This window comes from Stegodyphus dumicola, chromosome X2 (assembly GCF_044657685.1).
Source record: "Stegodyphus dumicola isolate Sdum_Otavi_A_Nest chromosome X2, ASM4465768v1".
In the NCBI taxonomy this organism is placed as follows: domain Eukaryota; kingdom Metazoa; phylum Arthropoda; class Arachnida; order Araneae; family Eresidae; genus Stegodyphus; species Stegodyphus dumicola.
In genome coordinates, this window is record NC_140781.1 from 11,142,054 (window position 1) to 11,159,334 (window position 17,281).

Sequence of the window (17,281 nt, forward strand, 5' to 3'; positions counted from 1 at the left end):
CTTGAAGTATAACTAACACTTGAAGTATACAGGCTTGAAAGTGGATCTCTCTCAAGCATAATTTTTTTTTCAATAAATATATTGGATTTTTTTGGAGTGCAGATTTAAAGTAATTTGGAAATAAAAAGAGAGAGAAGTTGGTGCACTAGTCCTCAAGGGGTTAACTAAAATTCCTTGGACTCCGTAAAGTATAATTTTAGCCTAGCTCAATAGCAACCACTATAGATTGCTGGCTATGTATCATGAGATTGGCAACAAAAGACAAGTTGTTTCGCTAAATTTTGTATTCCTTCTATCATGCACTGAGACATTAAGCTTGAACTGCTTTAGTTATTTATTACACTTGTCTTCTATGTTTAAGGCTTATCCGAGTCCTCAATAAATAAATTCCCATGTATAATTAAGGCTTATCGAGGGCCAGCGCTAAATATCTTAACAGATTCAGTCTCTACCGGTCCTAAATTCTGCTACCAAATGCATTCCTAAGTTCTAAATTTTTGCTGCCCCTAAATTTTGGGCCCAGTGCTTTCCTTAATTTCTAAAAATTTGTCATCCCTTAATATTTTTGCTTGGTGCTTCTCTAAATTTCAAAAATTTTGCCTTTTCTAAATTCTCTTCCCGTTGTGGGCACAGGATCTTTGGCACCAGTTCTGGTTTTATATGAATAACAAATAAGTTATTCTTAATTCAAATAGCAGTATATGTAATCTTTTGGCCTATTAATATCGGTTACAAAATCTATTTTTAGCATATGGAAAGAAATTTGATTAAATTTTTCCTTGTCAGCATTTCTTAGTGCATTTTAACTTAAATCTGTAATCATTACCAAGCGTAATGTCAATATAAAAGGTTACCATATGCTTTGTTATTCAATTACTAATATAAAAAAAATATTTACGCATTGCTGCATAAGTCATTACTCAAGCTGTCATGTGTTAATAAACATGTAGTAAAAGCAAAATATAAAAATGATTCGCCAGGTTGGCGTCAGGGATATAAAATATTAAGTGTAACATCAACGATATTTCTATGTAGAATGTTTCAGTTTTAGATGTATGGCCAAGCAGATATTCAGCTACGAGGCCAAATTATTGATCATACAAATTTATGCTGGCAACGTGAAATTAAGAACAGGGACTCTTCACATTTTTTATTATTGGGGGGAATCAAATGTGCAAAGCATAAAAAAGGGGGGTTGGTAGCCTTAAGATTTTAAACCATTCTGGATATTGAACATTCAGATCTCGGACTTTCTACTGCATTATAACAAAAGAATTTTAAATTTCATATACTAATTTTCTCACTGTGCCATCTCCTCGAAGCTCTACTGCTCTAAGAAGATGGGGCAAAAAAAACCACAATACAAAACATTAGAACATTTAAAGTCTAAAACTATAATACAAAATATTTAACACTCATAAAACTGCAACAGATATTTAACAGTGGTAAAATTTAAAAAGCTTACGAGGTAAAAATCCTGTGAAAAAGCTGTGTATAGATTTTGGCGGAATTTTAGAAAATAAATAAACCCGCTTAGAAATATCACTTCCCTGAAAATTAATGCTTTCAATTAAACGGGATCAGCTCTCATATAATCCTTCAAATAAACTGTTGAGATTTACTACATCATCAAGACTGAGTATTGCTTTAGAAAGGATATTTGATTCAGATGGTCAATACATTTGATTTGGAAGTTCCAAATTATTATTTTCATAGCTGTTTTGTTTTTTCAGTATTTCATTCTCAATACACAGAATTTTAGTTGTATAAATTTAAGGTTGGTTACCTCAGCATACATTGGCAATTTTCCACTTCAAATAAAATTGTTATATTTTGTTCATTAAATTCCAGAATGCTAATTTAGAAATTCTTTTGAGCGTCTGCAAAAATGTATGTAATTTGTTTGAAACTAGCGTCAGTTTAAACTATGCTTTTATCCTGCATTGTCATCATTTTTATATGTTATTACCCTACACAATGAAAAGATTATTGTGTAGAAAATATTAAATGAAATAATTACAATTTTGACAAAAATCATAGTTGCTCCCTAGATAACTTAAAATATTGACAAATTTACTTTATAATTTGGTTTGAGAATGCTGATGCAATGATTTAGAAACTCCTTCACCAAATTGTAAAAACACTGGCCCTGCCTCAAGTTTACCTTTTATAGAAACCATTACTTTAAATGATTCTAATATGCTTCAAAAATTCCCCCCCCCCTAAAAGTAAGCAGCCATACCAAAGTGTAGTGCAGTGAAACATTGCTAAAAAGTGTATCAATGTAATTTCTAACACAATCACTTTCATCACAGGAAATCTCAGAAAAACATTTTGGGCAATCATCAAGTTTTCAAATAATAGCAGATAATTTTCTGTTAGTCTAATTGTGGCTGTAGTTTACAGGCATCTTGTTGGCTCATACCATAAAATTTCAAATCATTCCAAATCTAAAAATAAATAAATAAATGAAGTAAAAATGGCGAAGTTGCTGTCTTCCTTTTACAGATGTTGAAAAATGGTTACATCTTTAATACTCTAATTCCAACATTAATATCTAAATTTTCCAAACCAAATTTCACAGCAATATGTGATCTGAATATTTTATTATTTTTGCATTTAAACAATCCGGGACTTAGAATCGATGAAACATTCCGGATCAACATGTAGCTGCACTTTTGTTAGTTTCAATTCCCAAATTACACAATAATCTTATAACTGCTTTCTAAGTCAGACAGGAAACTCTTATAATTGCAGATCTTGTAAAAATGAAACTCTGTGACGAATACAACAGAAGACTAGCAGATCAAGACTAGACAGAACAAGCAGATCTAAGTTCTAATTTTTTAATGGTGCTTAAATCTGCAATAAATGCAAGGGAAATTTTGTATCTTTTGCAAATGCAGTGGTCATACTTGTGAGCTTAACAATTCTCGTCCTGACAAACTCAAAATCAGAAACTCGCAAGACCTAATACGCCGGAAAATCAAAACGACATTGATTAAGCGTTAAGACTTTTGATCAAGGAAGCTGTGAATGGAGTGGCAGGTCTGAATTGGTGACAGTCAAAAGTACTGTCTGTGAAAAGGGTTTCATAATTACTCCATGGTATTGCTCAAAACAAAATATAAATGGAAAAAGAATTTACATGGCGATTCTCGCGTCAGTAGTCCTTGATTTAGAGGACAAATGTGGATTACAGAAAATTAGACTGACTAATGGTTGTAACATTCCTGATTTAAAGATCAATTTAATTTCTAGTAAGCAAACTGCTAGTAAAGGATATTCTGTTAATTTTCAAAAAGAAAACGTTTTCATCAAAAAAGAATAACCAAATAATTATGTGTGCGTATTGCAATGATAACAGTTTATATAAAATTGTTCCAAACAAAAATGCAGAAAATGCTAATATTGCAGTAGAATGTAAAAATAAAAACTATAAACAAATGTGGCATTCAAGATTAGACCATCAAAGTTATGACACAAACAGGGAAGAACAGAAAATATCGTTGAAGGAATAAAATTAGAAAATTACACTCATTAATGATAGCTGTGCAGAATGCATAAAGGATAAAATACAGGAAATTCCTTATCCAAAAGAGCTGGTAATATTCGAGCAAGCAAATATTTAAGGTGACATTTGTGGACATATATCCACCAAGTATTAGGGAAAGACTTTGTTTTATAATCTTTAATGATAATTTTACTAGATATACCCTGATCTATTTGCTTGCTAAAAGGAATGAAGTTCTTAGTAAATTAAGACTGTTGGTATAACAAGAAATAAATATGGAAGAACTATACAGACTCTAGAAACTGAAAACAACACCGAATATGCTAGCAAAGAAATGAAAGAATTTCTATCTAGTAACAGCATCAAACATCAACTTACTGTTTCCTTTTAACCTCTTCAGAGCAGTGTGAATGAAGTAAAAAAAAGGAGCCTTACTGATATGACCACGTGCCTGCTTTCCCAAGGCCGACTTTCAAACCAATTCTAAGGTGAAGCTCACAACACAGCAAATTACATCCAGAAGCATTTTCCAAGTACAGCTAATAAGACCCCCTATGAATTATGAAGTCCAATAAGACTACCTATGAATTATGAAGTGGAAGAAAACCTAATCTAGCTCATATAAAACAGTTTGACTGCACAGCCTGTGCAAAATGAGGGGAAAAAAAATAGACCAGAAAGCAACTGAAGGAACTTTTGTCAGTTATGATCAAGGATCAAAGGGGTACAGAATCTATGCAGTGAAAACACAATTGTCAGCAGAAGTGTAAAATTTGTTGAAGAATCATCAGAGAATGAAAAAAAAAAAAAAAAAAAAAAAAAAAAAAAAAAAAAAAAAAATCGAAATTTCCTTTCATCCAAAAGATTGAAGACGAAGAAATTGGGGGAAAAAAAAACCCTAAAATTATATCTGAAAGAGCCAAGGCAATCAGAAAGGTAAGCAAAGAAGAAACCAACAGAGTGCCTAGGATTCTTAACGATCACAACTAAAAACATACCTGAGAATTTTAAAAACTAAGTTAAATTTCGAAGAAAAGGAAAAATGGTTTCTCGCAATTCACAGAAAAATCAGCTCCTTATCCTGAAATAAAACTAGGGAACTAGTTGAGCTTCCTGTACAAAAGAAATCTGTTGGATGTTGATGATTTTCAAGATGAAAGTAAACGAAGACAGAACAGTCATTCATTACAAGGTGCGAATAGTCACAACAGGTTATAGTCAGAAATTTGAAACTGACTACGATCACACCTTTGCAACAGTAGTTTGATATACAACTATCAGAACCTTTCTTGCTATAGCAGCATACGATAAAATGCACATGAGGCATACCCATGGAACAGACAGAATGTACAATCCAATCAGGACAAGAAAAGGTTTGCAAATTGAGAAAAATCTCTTTATGGCTCAAAGCAGGCCACAAGACCATGGAATAAAAGGGTCAAAGAAGTGTTCTTTCAGCAACTTTTCAAAAAGTTAAGCAGACCCATGCTTGTTTTCAAAGAATGATGGGAATGAGACAATGATTACTGCCTACGCCCATGATATCCTTACAGCACACAAAAGCAAAGATCGAAAAAGTATTTAAATATCTCAATAAATCCTTTGAAGCAAAAGACTTAGGAGAAATCAGAAACTACTTAGGAATCAACATCAAGAGATGACAAGTTCCTACCGAGTCAAATAACAAAGACAGAAAAGCTGAAGATTTTTTTGGTCCAGATGGAAAAGGATGCCTCTTCACCAGTGGACAATACTAAGTACAGGCAAACTACTGGAGTCTTACTATACATGGCCACTGTAATCAGACTGGACATTAACATAGCAGTGAACCTATTAAGGAGAGAAAATGAATCTCCAAATGAGGACAGGAAAGCAGTTTTAAATGTCATCTAATACCTGATTCTACAAAGGACATTTAACTATAAACTAAGTCTGATAGTCCCCCAACACTTTCCTGTTATATGGATAACTCTAGCAACAGCAAAGCATGTGCTGACCATGGACCAAAATGATAGCTTATGATCCTTTTTAATTTTTTTCTTAATTTATTACTACTCTCTCTTGTGTGCTTATATATCTTTCATGTATCTGTCACTTCTTATCATTTTAGTCAAAACTGAGTAAATGTGCTTTGTGTATAAATATGCATTCCTACTGACAGATACATGACGAAACATCCCTCACTATAAGATTTTATTTCGGAGATTTAACCTGTACTGTTGGACCCATGAACAAAAGGAAAGCAAAGTTTATTATCTTCAGGATGAACTGCAACATCAGCTGGAAGTCAGGCCTACCTACACATCAATGATGGAAGTGACTGCTGCTCTTCTCCAAGAGCAACATTACAGAAATTAATGAAGAGTCTTCCTGAAAAACTGCCAGCTGACATCATTGCAAAAGGCAGAAATATGGCACATTAATTTCTCCTATGTTTATGCGAGAACTGACACATCAAGGTTTCTTAAATTTCTGATCACACCTTTTTAAAAATATGATTTTATTAAAACATATTTTATCAAAATTAAAATACTTTAAATTAGGACCCTCCCATGAATTTGAGCAATATTATATGATTAATTAATTTTCATTTGGAGGAAAACACTTCACAATTAGTTTTCCTGGATATTTCAGCAAGATGATAATCTCCTGCACAAAATTTATATGCAAATGAGCAAAAATAACTGACTTATGAAGTTACAGCAAATGTCATAAATAAATAAATTAATTAATTAAAAATAGCAATATCTTAACAATCTTTATTAACATTCACAGCATAATGCAATGATAGTAATGAGATTTATGATTCCATTCTTCTTAGCATAGCATAATATCCCAGTGAAGTACTTTAGATTTTTTTTTTTGAAAACTTCTTTAAGTATTACAACCTAAAATAGAATATAGAAAAGTGACAAGAAAATTAAGACTTAAAATACGCACAAACTCATCTGCATGAGTTCTACAGCATTCGGAGTCCATACACCCCTAAGCAATCGTTCTAAGACTTTTAAAAATGCAGTTCCATTTCCTATAAAAAAAATTAAGAGAAAATATTAGAATTAGTGAATTATTTTATTCTCTCATTATCATACAGTAAAATCTCTCAGAAATAATTTTTGTCTTCTATGAAAGTAGTTAATTTACACATAATAAATGGTGGTGATGCTCAAAAAGATCATTTAATTGTATTCCCAGAAAGATTAGGTTATTTTGAGAAGCTCTTGTCTTAGGAGCTATCACTGTGAAAAGCCTTAATGTATACAGTCAAAAGTCGTTAATCCGGACTCTTCGGGACTTCGGCGATTCCGGATTATAGATCATCAGTTTAAATCTGGTAAGATGGCATGCAGAAATTCTAAAATTAAAATTATGAAACCGTAATTTATGAAATAAAGAACAATTATGATTTAAAGGGTATCAAAATTTACACACGCACACACACACACACAAAAAAAACAAAACAAAACAAAAAAAAAAAAAACGCTTAATATTTATTTTTTTACTTTATTAAACATTTCTTTCAATGTAAGTTGCTTCGTTTTATGCGATAATACTTTCTCTTTAATTCTATAAACAGACATAATTTCTTGTTTAGTTACAAAGTTCCGCTGTTCAAGTCCCGTTAATTGCTGTGCCGAGAATACCGACTAACTTGTCAATCGAAATTTTTTCGTTTTCACTAACCTCTCTGTCACATTCTTCATGTCTTTATCCATTTTTTGCAGCAATTCCACTTTTTGTTTGATGAACATCGAAACATACTTTCGTTTTGTACGATCCTTTGGGAGCTCCAGAATCAGAAATTCTATTTGACATAATCGAAACTTCAAGTTTACTTTTATAGTATTGCTCTTACAGTCTGCAAAAAAAAAAAAAAAAAAAAAAAAAAAAAAGTCGGATCCAATTCGAAAATTAAAGAACAACGCAATCATCAACATTAACTGAAATCGATAATTTGATAATTTTAGCTTATACCGTTCGTTATACATAAAATGCGCACGCGAAAACGTATTCTTCGCTTGCGCACACTCATATGCGCAGTCGTAAAAAGTCTTACGCGCACGCGTAAATGCCTATGCGCACGTTTCAATGCGGCGCATGTGCAGAAAGTTTTTAGCTTTGAGCTCCGGATTATAGATCATTCCGAATTATGGGTGTCCGAATTAACGACTTTTGACTGTATTATTTTAGATATCATGAAACATATATTTAAAATTTGATAATTTTATGGCTTTACGCTAGAGAAATTTTAACAGAACTTAATGCACTTTATCACAGGTTAGCTTGAAAGTTTTCAAAAAATAAAAGACTGCATATATATTAAAAAAATTACACAATCTTAAATTTTAATTTACATTTGCTTTTTCAGCAAAGAGGATAAAAAGAAAGCACAATACTAATACAGAAATTGTATTCTTTTACTTTACCTTGTACATCAAAGAACCATTAGATTATGACCACCCTCCATCTATAACAATGGGTTCGCCCAGGAACAAAACCACTGCTCGTGCGCGGCCGATGATGGAGTACATAAAGCGGCTATGCATTGTCTTTCCAAACATAGCACGATGAGCATCACAATGGGAAAAGCAGCTGATTTATCAGACTTCAATAAAGGTCAAATCATAATAGCTTGGCGAATGGGAACATCAATATCAGAAATGGTGCATTTAGTGGGCTGTTCACGTGCAGTTGTTGTGAGCACATATTGAAGTGGTATATGAATTTTGAAAGGACAGGCTGGCCTCGCCGTATAGGCTTATGCAGCCACAGGTCGAAGCATGTGTCTGCACTGACGGCACGTCATTGCCAGCTGTGTCTGCAATGGGCCAAGAAACATCGGAATCAGACATTAGAAGAATGGAAGAAAGTTGCACGGTCTGACAAATCCTGTTTTCTGGTCCATCACATCAATGGGCATAGTTGGACGGAGACAAATCACTGACGGGAGTATTACGGTGTGGGCAATGTTTTCATGGAGTGCATTAGTACCCATAATTCCCACAGAACAATCCCTGACACCTGCACTACGTGAACATCGTTGCAGACCAGGTTCACCCATTCATGACAACAGTATTTTCGGCAGGAGATGGTGTTTACCAACAGGATAATGCACCATGTCATAAAGGTCGAATCGTCAGAGAGTGGTCAAAGGTACATTTCAGTTACTTTCAAGTCATGTCTTGGCCTCCAAATTCACCCGACATTAATCCAATACAGCATTTGTGATCCCACTTGGAAAACCAAATTCATACTGTCACATTACCCTCTCCCACCCAACGTACGGGAACTGCAGGACCAGTTAGTGAGTGTTTTATACCAGATACCTCAGACTACCTGTCAGAACCTCCTGGAGTTAATGCTAAACCAGATGATGGCAGTTTTGAGGGCTAAAGGTGGTCCTACATGTTATTAACAGGGTGGTCATAATGTAATGACCCTTCAGTGTATATAGTTAATTTAATGTGTGTGTAAAATATCGGAAATAGAAACATTTACCTTTCATAGTACCGATTATGATCATAATCAAATACCCATTGGGATAAATTTTTGCTGCATGAACTACGCCATCATGTACCTTTTTACAGCGAATCACTTCCTTCATCATAGCAAGCATTATCTTCACTGGCAAAAATTTAAACACCTTGTACCCGAAATCAAATGGGGTATAGAAAATGACATACCTAAAAAATTTAATTTCTTAAGCCAATTTTTGACACACTACCTTATGAAAACTTATTGCATCAATTAATATAAAATAAACAAATAAAATTGTTCAACAAACATCAATTACCTGACAAATTTGTTTACTAGGTTTTCCATCAGAATTGAAAATCATTCATTTTTTTTTTTTTAATCTTTGTTTTCAAATAATGCTTAGCAGATTTATAAAAAAAAGTGAGATAAATCTTAAATTTTCTCAGATAAAAAAATCTAAAATCCTTCAAAGAAAGAATAAAATATTTAATAAAATATTTTTAATTAAAAGGTTTTTAAATAAAGCAAAATTTCAAATCTATATTTAATTAAAAATATTAAGAATGTATTTTTGAAAAGACACTGACATTTATTAAGAAGAAAGATACAAAGGAAATTTAGTAAATGAAATACAAATTTAAACTCTTGAATTTTGATGTTAATTTTCTGAACACAATTTGAGAAAAAGTATTTGAGTAACAATTCAAAATTGAATAATCGCAGCTAAGGAATTCAACTGGTAACCACCGAAATCCTGCACTACATAGCCCTTGTAAACCAAGGCATGATGCATCAGAAATTTCTATGACTTACTAGAAGTATGTTCCCTGTATTATGATGATTCAAGAGTTGTTTTGAGAATTTTTACAAAAAGTGCAATGTACTCATTACTTGAAAATTTTCATTTATTTCATTAGATGCAGTGTGGTATTCCAGGCTACTTTCAGGTGATATTCATGATATCTGTCCAAATTGCAACAATCACATTCTTTTTAACCCTCGGTCGGGTACATCTGGCCTGACAGGCACAGCTCGTATACTTTCGATTCTGCCTCCAATCATTGGAGGGGTAGATATTTGGCGCTTTAGTAGTTTTTTATCTATACAGATGTTTGGAATCCACCTACTCAGTTGATTCAGAACTTTCCAAGAGAACAGTTATTGACAATCTGATCTGAGAGACACATTGCGCCCGAATTCGTCACACATATTGAGGTTAGTAATATGCATATTTTTATAATCATAAGTGTTTATTATTTTTTATTATTGTATAATGTAAAATTTTTCGTTATTTTTCGAAATATAAGGATTTTTTTTTTTTAATTGGCCTCTCAGGTACATTGTGCCCGAACATGTTCTTGGATAGTGTTTTCTCTTATATGTTCCAAGTTTTCTGCTAAAATGGCTCAAAAATTCTTTGACCTGTCAAAACCAGAGGATCTTGAAGAAGTAAGGCGTTTATTGGGAGAAGAGGATGACGATCCTCTAGTGAACGAGGATTTAGGGGAAGATAGTGATATTGATTCACAATGAGGTGGAGGAATGGAAAGGAGATTCAGAAACTGAACAAGAGGGTGAGGAGACCAAAGATGAACACAATACAGGCCCAAGTTCCAATTGGAAAGATGAATGGTAGGAAAAGATGAAGTAACAAAGTGGACTAAAAATCCGCATGCAAGAAATTTTTGTAAGGGAGCTCATCATATTTTAAGGCATCTTCCAGGAGTCATAGGAAACACGAAGACCTCTAAAACAGCAGTCAATTGTTGGGATAATCTATTCACTGATGATGTACTAGAACCATAGTTAGACACACAAACCAGTACATGGAATCTACAAAGCACAAATTTTCCAGAGAGAGGGATATTGTACTCACGGATATTATTGAACTATGGGCATTCATTGGCTTATTGTACACAGCAGGAGCTCTTAGAAGCAATCACCAAAGTTTAAAGGAACTTTGGGCAAAAGATGGTGATGGCATCGAAAAATTTGGACTTCTGATGAGCCTCAAACGGTTCAAGACTTTGATATGTTGCATTCGTTTTGATGACCTTATGACTAGAGCAGAGAGGGAAAAAAATCGATCACCTTGCTTCAATTCGTGATAGCTTTGAAAGATTCGTTGAAAACTGCCAAATAGCGTTGGAGAGAGTGTCACAATCGATGGAATGCTTCCAGGTTTCCGAGGAAGGTGTAGATTTCGCCAGTACATACCATCGAAACCGAACAAGTATGGCATAAAATGTTTTGCCCTTGTTGATGCAAGGATGTCTTATACACTGAATATGGAAATTTATTCTGGAAAATAGGCTGAAGGTCCCTTCTGTATTAGCAATAAGCCAAGAGAAGTGGTGAAAAGAATGGCTACACCAATTTTCACATCTGGACGTAATATTACGGCTGATAACTAGTTTACTGGCATCGATTTGATTGATGATTTGCAAGAGAAGGTATTCTACGTCGGAACTGTGAGAAAAAATAAAACACAGCTGCCCAAAGAATTTCTTTCAGTTAAGGGGAAAAAAAACCTTTTACCAGCATGTTTGGTTTTAATGATGGAAAAACTTTGGTGTCCTACATTCCTAAACTGAACAAAAACGTTTTAGTGATATCTTCACTTCATGACGACAAAGCCATCAATCCAGAATCTGGAGAAAAGAAGAAGCCACAAATAATAACTTTTTCCAATTCCACAAAAATTGGTGTTGATAATGCAGACCAAATGTGCATTACATACAATGTGAGTCGTAATGTCAAGCGCTGGCCAATAGTCATACTCTTCACCATGATGAATGTCACAGGCATAAATTCCCAGATAATTTATCTAGGGAATGAACTAGAACCATGCTGCAGAAGATGTTTTTTGAAAATGCTGGCCCACCAAATAATGCTTGGGGAGCTGAACCGTCGAAGCGTCAAAACAGTTGGAATTCCTAGCAGCCTTCAAGTTTGCCTCCTAAAGTACCGTCCCACAGAAGATGCAATAGAAAAGCCAACTCCCCCCCCCCGCAAAAGACACAGATGCTCAACCTGTACCTCAGAAAGGGGTTTTAGAAGAATGACTAATTATGCATACACAAAATGTCACAACGTCATCTGATTGTCCCACGCAAATATGATCTGCGAAACGTGTTGTGCTGCGTGCCAATGCCCCTCTTCTGCTGAGCTTCAACTAAATGAAACTGACTCTGAGTGAACATAACCTTCTGAAATTTGCCCTTCAATGTAACAATTCTTTTTTAATTCGATTCATTTATTTATGTTATTTTTTAAAGCACAAAGTAACACACTTTAGTTTATTAGTCAATTTAATTTTTGAATTCTTTTAATATTTTCTGCACAATAAATAATTTCTTTTGGTAACGAATTTTACTATTAATTTTTATTATTTAGTTAATTTACTGTCCAAAATATTCGTATGAGGTCAGTGATTACTTTTTATTACTAAAAATTAAATCAATGGGTGTAAATTTGGGGTTATTTAACTGGCGCCTCTCAGGCGCATTGTGCCCGAACTTGATCGTTCCTAAATTGCGCCTGGCGGAGGATTAAATCAACACTTTTAATGGGCCAATAAACTAATCTTTCTAAAGTTTACAGTTCAAATGTTTAATGCCTTTTCAAAATTACAGTTCACAAGGTTTAAATAACACTCACACAGAAAAATCAAAATTCAAATTTTTGAATCTAACTTCTTTCATGATTCAAGGAATCTGAGCATCTGAATGTCCTAGCACTATTTATAACTCATAAAAACATTTTATTACAAGGAATACATAGCGAAAGCATTAAGGCACATCCACACGACTATACTAGCAATGTAAATCACACAACGAAATGCATGTTGGCAGCAAAAAGTCATCCAAACAGAGCCTGCATTTAGCCAATAGAATTACTGGAGAGAAGAAAAATCACATGACACTCATAGAAGGCTGCAAGTGTAAAGTTTTTCCTCTGCTGTTTCGTAGTCTGGTCAGAAGAATGTCACACTTCGTTCATTTTATTGTGAAATTTTGTTTATTAAGCAATTTAACAACTCAGAATAGTAGGATTAAACAGTTATTATACGCACAAATCAGTTTTTATGCAAATTACAATTTATAAAATTGTTTTGGAATACAGTATACAAGGTGGCGCATAAATTTTGCGACAAACTTCTAGGAGAGGTAGGACACATCATAAGGATTAAAAATTGCATAGGAACCCATACTCGGAAATGTCAGGGGTAAGTGGTAGCAGAGGTAGAAGATGGAAAAGGGAACAAGAGAGTGATTAATTTGAAACTTTTATTAGATGTGAATACAAATGGTGTACGACAGCTTGAATGTTATAACAGATGCTCGAAGTCTGCACCAGATGCCAAACATGCCTGACACCGACGGACCATTAATTGCCAGACATGTTCAAACACACCAGGTGGTGTTGGTGTATTTAATTGTGGCAAAGCACACTAGGGCTATCTGCCTAAGGGGACAGATGCCTTCGTGGAGGACTTTCTAATGGAAACTGGCTCATATACATGTTACACATAGGGAAAACCACGAAAACACCCATGCAGCCAGCCCGTTCGTGGGATTCGAACCTTGGACCGAACTACCAGTGTTCAGCGACTTTACCGCTCGGCCGCTGGTGGGCCTCAAACACACTAGGAGTTTCTTTGATTGTAGCAGCTGGGCAGGTGAACTGTCACAAGATCCATTTCAGATACAAGAGGATCAAGATACATGACACTTTTGATGGCTCCCCACAAGCAGCAATAAGCAATCGCCCGACCAAACTCGCCCACACATTAACTTTGAAGCGTTGTTGTGCTGCATGGTGCCACACACCATGGGGGAAAAATGATATCATGAATAAAATTAAAAATGATTATATGAATTTAAAATATAAAATGTCAATCAATATTCATTGGGTAAAGGCCCATATTGGTATCATTGGGAATGAAAGGGTGGATTTCCTGGCAAAGGAGGCTGCCCTGGGGATCTCTGATGGTGATCTACAACATTCTAAAAAAGTTACAATTAGCAAAATGAAAGATCACATGTATAAAACATGGTCTGATCAATGGAATGTGTCTCCTAGAAGATCAGAGGCCTTATCAAATATAATAATTAAGAAGAATATGCCTATATTTTGCAATAAAGACTATAACCAATTAGTAACAGGGCATAAACGCTTTCCTATGTACTTACAGAGATTCCACCTATGGGGGTTAATTTAATTAATTTATGTCTTAAATGTGATACTGCCGGTGACTGCATTCATTTTATTGAAAGTTGTACACTCACCGGGGGGTAAGAGCCTTACATGGAATCGGAAATGTAAGAGAAATGATTCAAAATTATAAAAAAGGAGTAAAATTTGCACAAGACATTATGAAAGTCATCAATTCTCATAAACATGTGATTGGTATCTCTGATTGATCGAGCTAACATACTGAAAGCGTTCAATTTATGGAAACTACCCGTAAAGGGAGAGAAAGACTTTGTATGCAAAGGTGTAGGGACAGCTTAAATGTTTTTTCGTTTTTATGTGCCGTGTTATTCTTTTTAGTTTACTAACCTAATTTTTTTTTTGTTGTTGTTTTTGTTTTTGTTAAGCTGCTAAATTGATTTTGTTTTTATTTGGACACGGCCGGCTCATGCCGTTTGTTGTTGGAAGGGTTGTGCCCGCTTTTCCTCATAAAGTTCAACAAACCAGGCGGAAGGGCTGCGCCCGTATAAAACAAAACAAAACAAAACACCGTAGGGGATTTTCTTGAGCCCACAAATGCTAATTGTGGTGATTGAATATGCCATCCCTATTGAATATAGCCTCATTCTTGAACAACACATAAGCTGGGAAATTAATATCACAGGCATTTTCTTGCAGAAACCGCTATGTGAAATGCACACATTCAGGATGGTCATTGGGGAGCACTAACTGAACCCTTTGGAGACAAAAGGCATGGAAGGACTCAGCATTCAAGACACGCTGGACACTGGTACGAAACATTCTTAATTTGAGACGCAATGGCAAGTATGCTAGTCCTTGGATTACTCTCCACCGTATCCAACACACTTTCTTCCCTAATGACCGAGTGAATTGATCATGGCCTGCCACTTCTTAATGACTCCTAGTGACAAATTTTGATGCAGACATGCAAATAAACTGTGAGGTGGTTGATATCTGTTTCGGAAGTGATCTTGATAAATGTGTGCAGCAACTCGTCCATTACCCTCAGCTATTCCATACATTAAGTACATGTCTGCAAGCTCTCCGTACGTACAGCATTCCAATCTCTTCATACGGTACCAACTACTCAAATGTTGGTATGGTCGAATGACATTTCTGGGCATGGGTTCCTATGCAATTCTTAATCCTTATGATGTGCTCTACTCCCCAGAAGTTCGTCACAACATTTACGGGATACCCTGTATAAAGAGAATTAACTGACTTGAAACATCATCCATAATATAATAAAATCAACTTCATGTTTTTAATAGTTCTCCCCTCTCTCTTGGCTTGCTTGTTTATGTATGGTATAGGGTCACGTGTAAAGGAATCTGTCTAATAATAAATAAAGCATTCTATAACTTGATTTTTCTCTCGATATTATTACACATATAAATAAGAAGAAAAAAGTTTACCTAATAAAATTTATTTGTCGCAAATTCAAATATAATGGATTATAGAGAAAATTACATTCACAGCAAAAGATTAAAATGAAGTAATTTTTCTGTTAAAAAAGTAAATATGCCCTTTTAATGTAAAAAATTTCAAATATTAGATTTTGATTTCCAGCGCTTCAACGTGATTGCTCATTTCTATAAATTAAATTCAATTTCTGTACAATTTTTTAAAATAATATTTCTGAATTAATATGCTTGTAATTCAGGTAAAACACAACTCTGCTAAAGTATTTATGCGATGTGGATATCAGATGTGAACAACAGCTTTCATTTGCATTTTTTCTATTAAAACTTTTCTAAGGAAAGGTGCCTATAATTCTTCTTTTCATTAAATATACAAGATGTTCAGGGAATGACTGAAAAATTTAAGTAATATTAATATTTTCTGGTAATTCTAACAATAATATTCTTTATTCCAAACATTGTTTAAATTCATTATTTATCTTATCAAACTGTGTTTTTTATTGACACAAAATGTCATTGCAAGCTTAAAACAGAATATTTAATACCAGCGTGATGCAAATCAGTTCATTATTAGTGTATATTTTAGCCCAAATGTGTGATAGCCTAGTGCACAAGACCATCTATCAGAAATTCTAAAGACAAGCTCTTTTTAAATATTTTTAATATAAAGGAACATTAGTCCAAATGCTCTCGAAACACATGTGCCTGCCTGCAAATGAAAAATAATGCCTATTTAGGCTAATATAAAATCTGAAAGCTTTCAGATTTTTTTCTTTCTTAAGTTAGAATATGTCGAATTTTGAACAATTAATGAAAAATTATGTACAAAATAAAATATGCAATGAGGTAAAAATAAAGAGATCATTTATATAAGAGATGCAGATATATTGTTACTCTACATACAGTGTACATTTTAAAATTAAATTGAAAACAATAATAATAATAATAGATAAAATAAGAAATGAAAAAACAATAATAATAGCTAAAACAAGAATAAGATTACTCATGATTAAATATAAGAAGCACATTTCAAATGAGAAAAGCTAGCTTTGATACATAGTTACGAGTGAGGTTGGAACTCGCGGCCTTTCCCTTTGTAATCCAGCGCCACTCAGCTGTGATAGTTTTTATGAAAAATAATTGAACAAGAAGTCACTGCAAAGGTAATTTAATTAATATTAAATAAATGAGTGCCATATGGCCCAAGTTATAGCTGTCCTCGAAAATTTCACAGCTGTATTTTATTGATTACTCTTTCACAATTAATTGCTTACTTTTAGAAGTACTGTTAAAGTGATTTGTTGGGGTATTTAATATTGGGATACATACAGAGCTTGTTACACATGAAATAGCGAACATTTGTAATAATTAAGGAGAATTTTGTAAGGCAGAAAAATTTGATTTCGCAGAAACTGTAATTTATTTAGTTTCCTATTACTTATGGTATTACATACAGGAAGCATATGGATATACTGGTCATATCATTGCCTCATAATATACAGTTTTTCCCATGTACTAAGAATTTAAATTTATATCAATAAATATGATTTGAAAGAACTGAGCATGCTGTAAACAATGCTAATGATTTTATTCCTGTGAACAGTTACAATCTTTTTAAACAAAAACTCATCACCATGTTGTTCTGACACCA

At 33.9% G+C, this 17,281-nt stretch overlaps 1 protein-coding gene across 2 annotated transcripts in view; it reads right to left on the reverse strand.

The window, feature by feature from the left end:
* The window catches only part of LOC118201304 (trimeric intracellular cation channel type 1B.1), a 48,865-nt gene that overhangs the window by 19,591 nt on the left and 11,993 nt on the right, over positions 1 to 17,281 (reverse strand). For both annotated transcript variants that reach the window (XM_085809492.1, XM_035373389.2), the window contains exons 3-4: positions 9,014 to 9,198; positions 6,455 to 6,542 (exon numbers count right to left, since the gene is read on the reverse strand). In XM_085809492.1, coding sequence (XP_085665618.1) covers positions 6,455 to 6,542; positions 9,014 to 9,198 — 273 coding nt within the window. The remainder of the gene's footprint in view (positions 1 to 6,454; positions 6,543 to 9,013; positions 9,199 to 17,281) is intronic.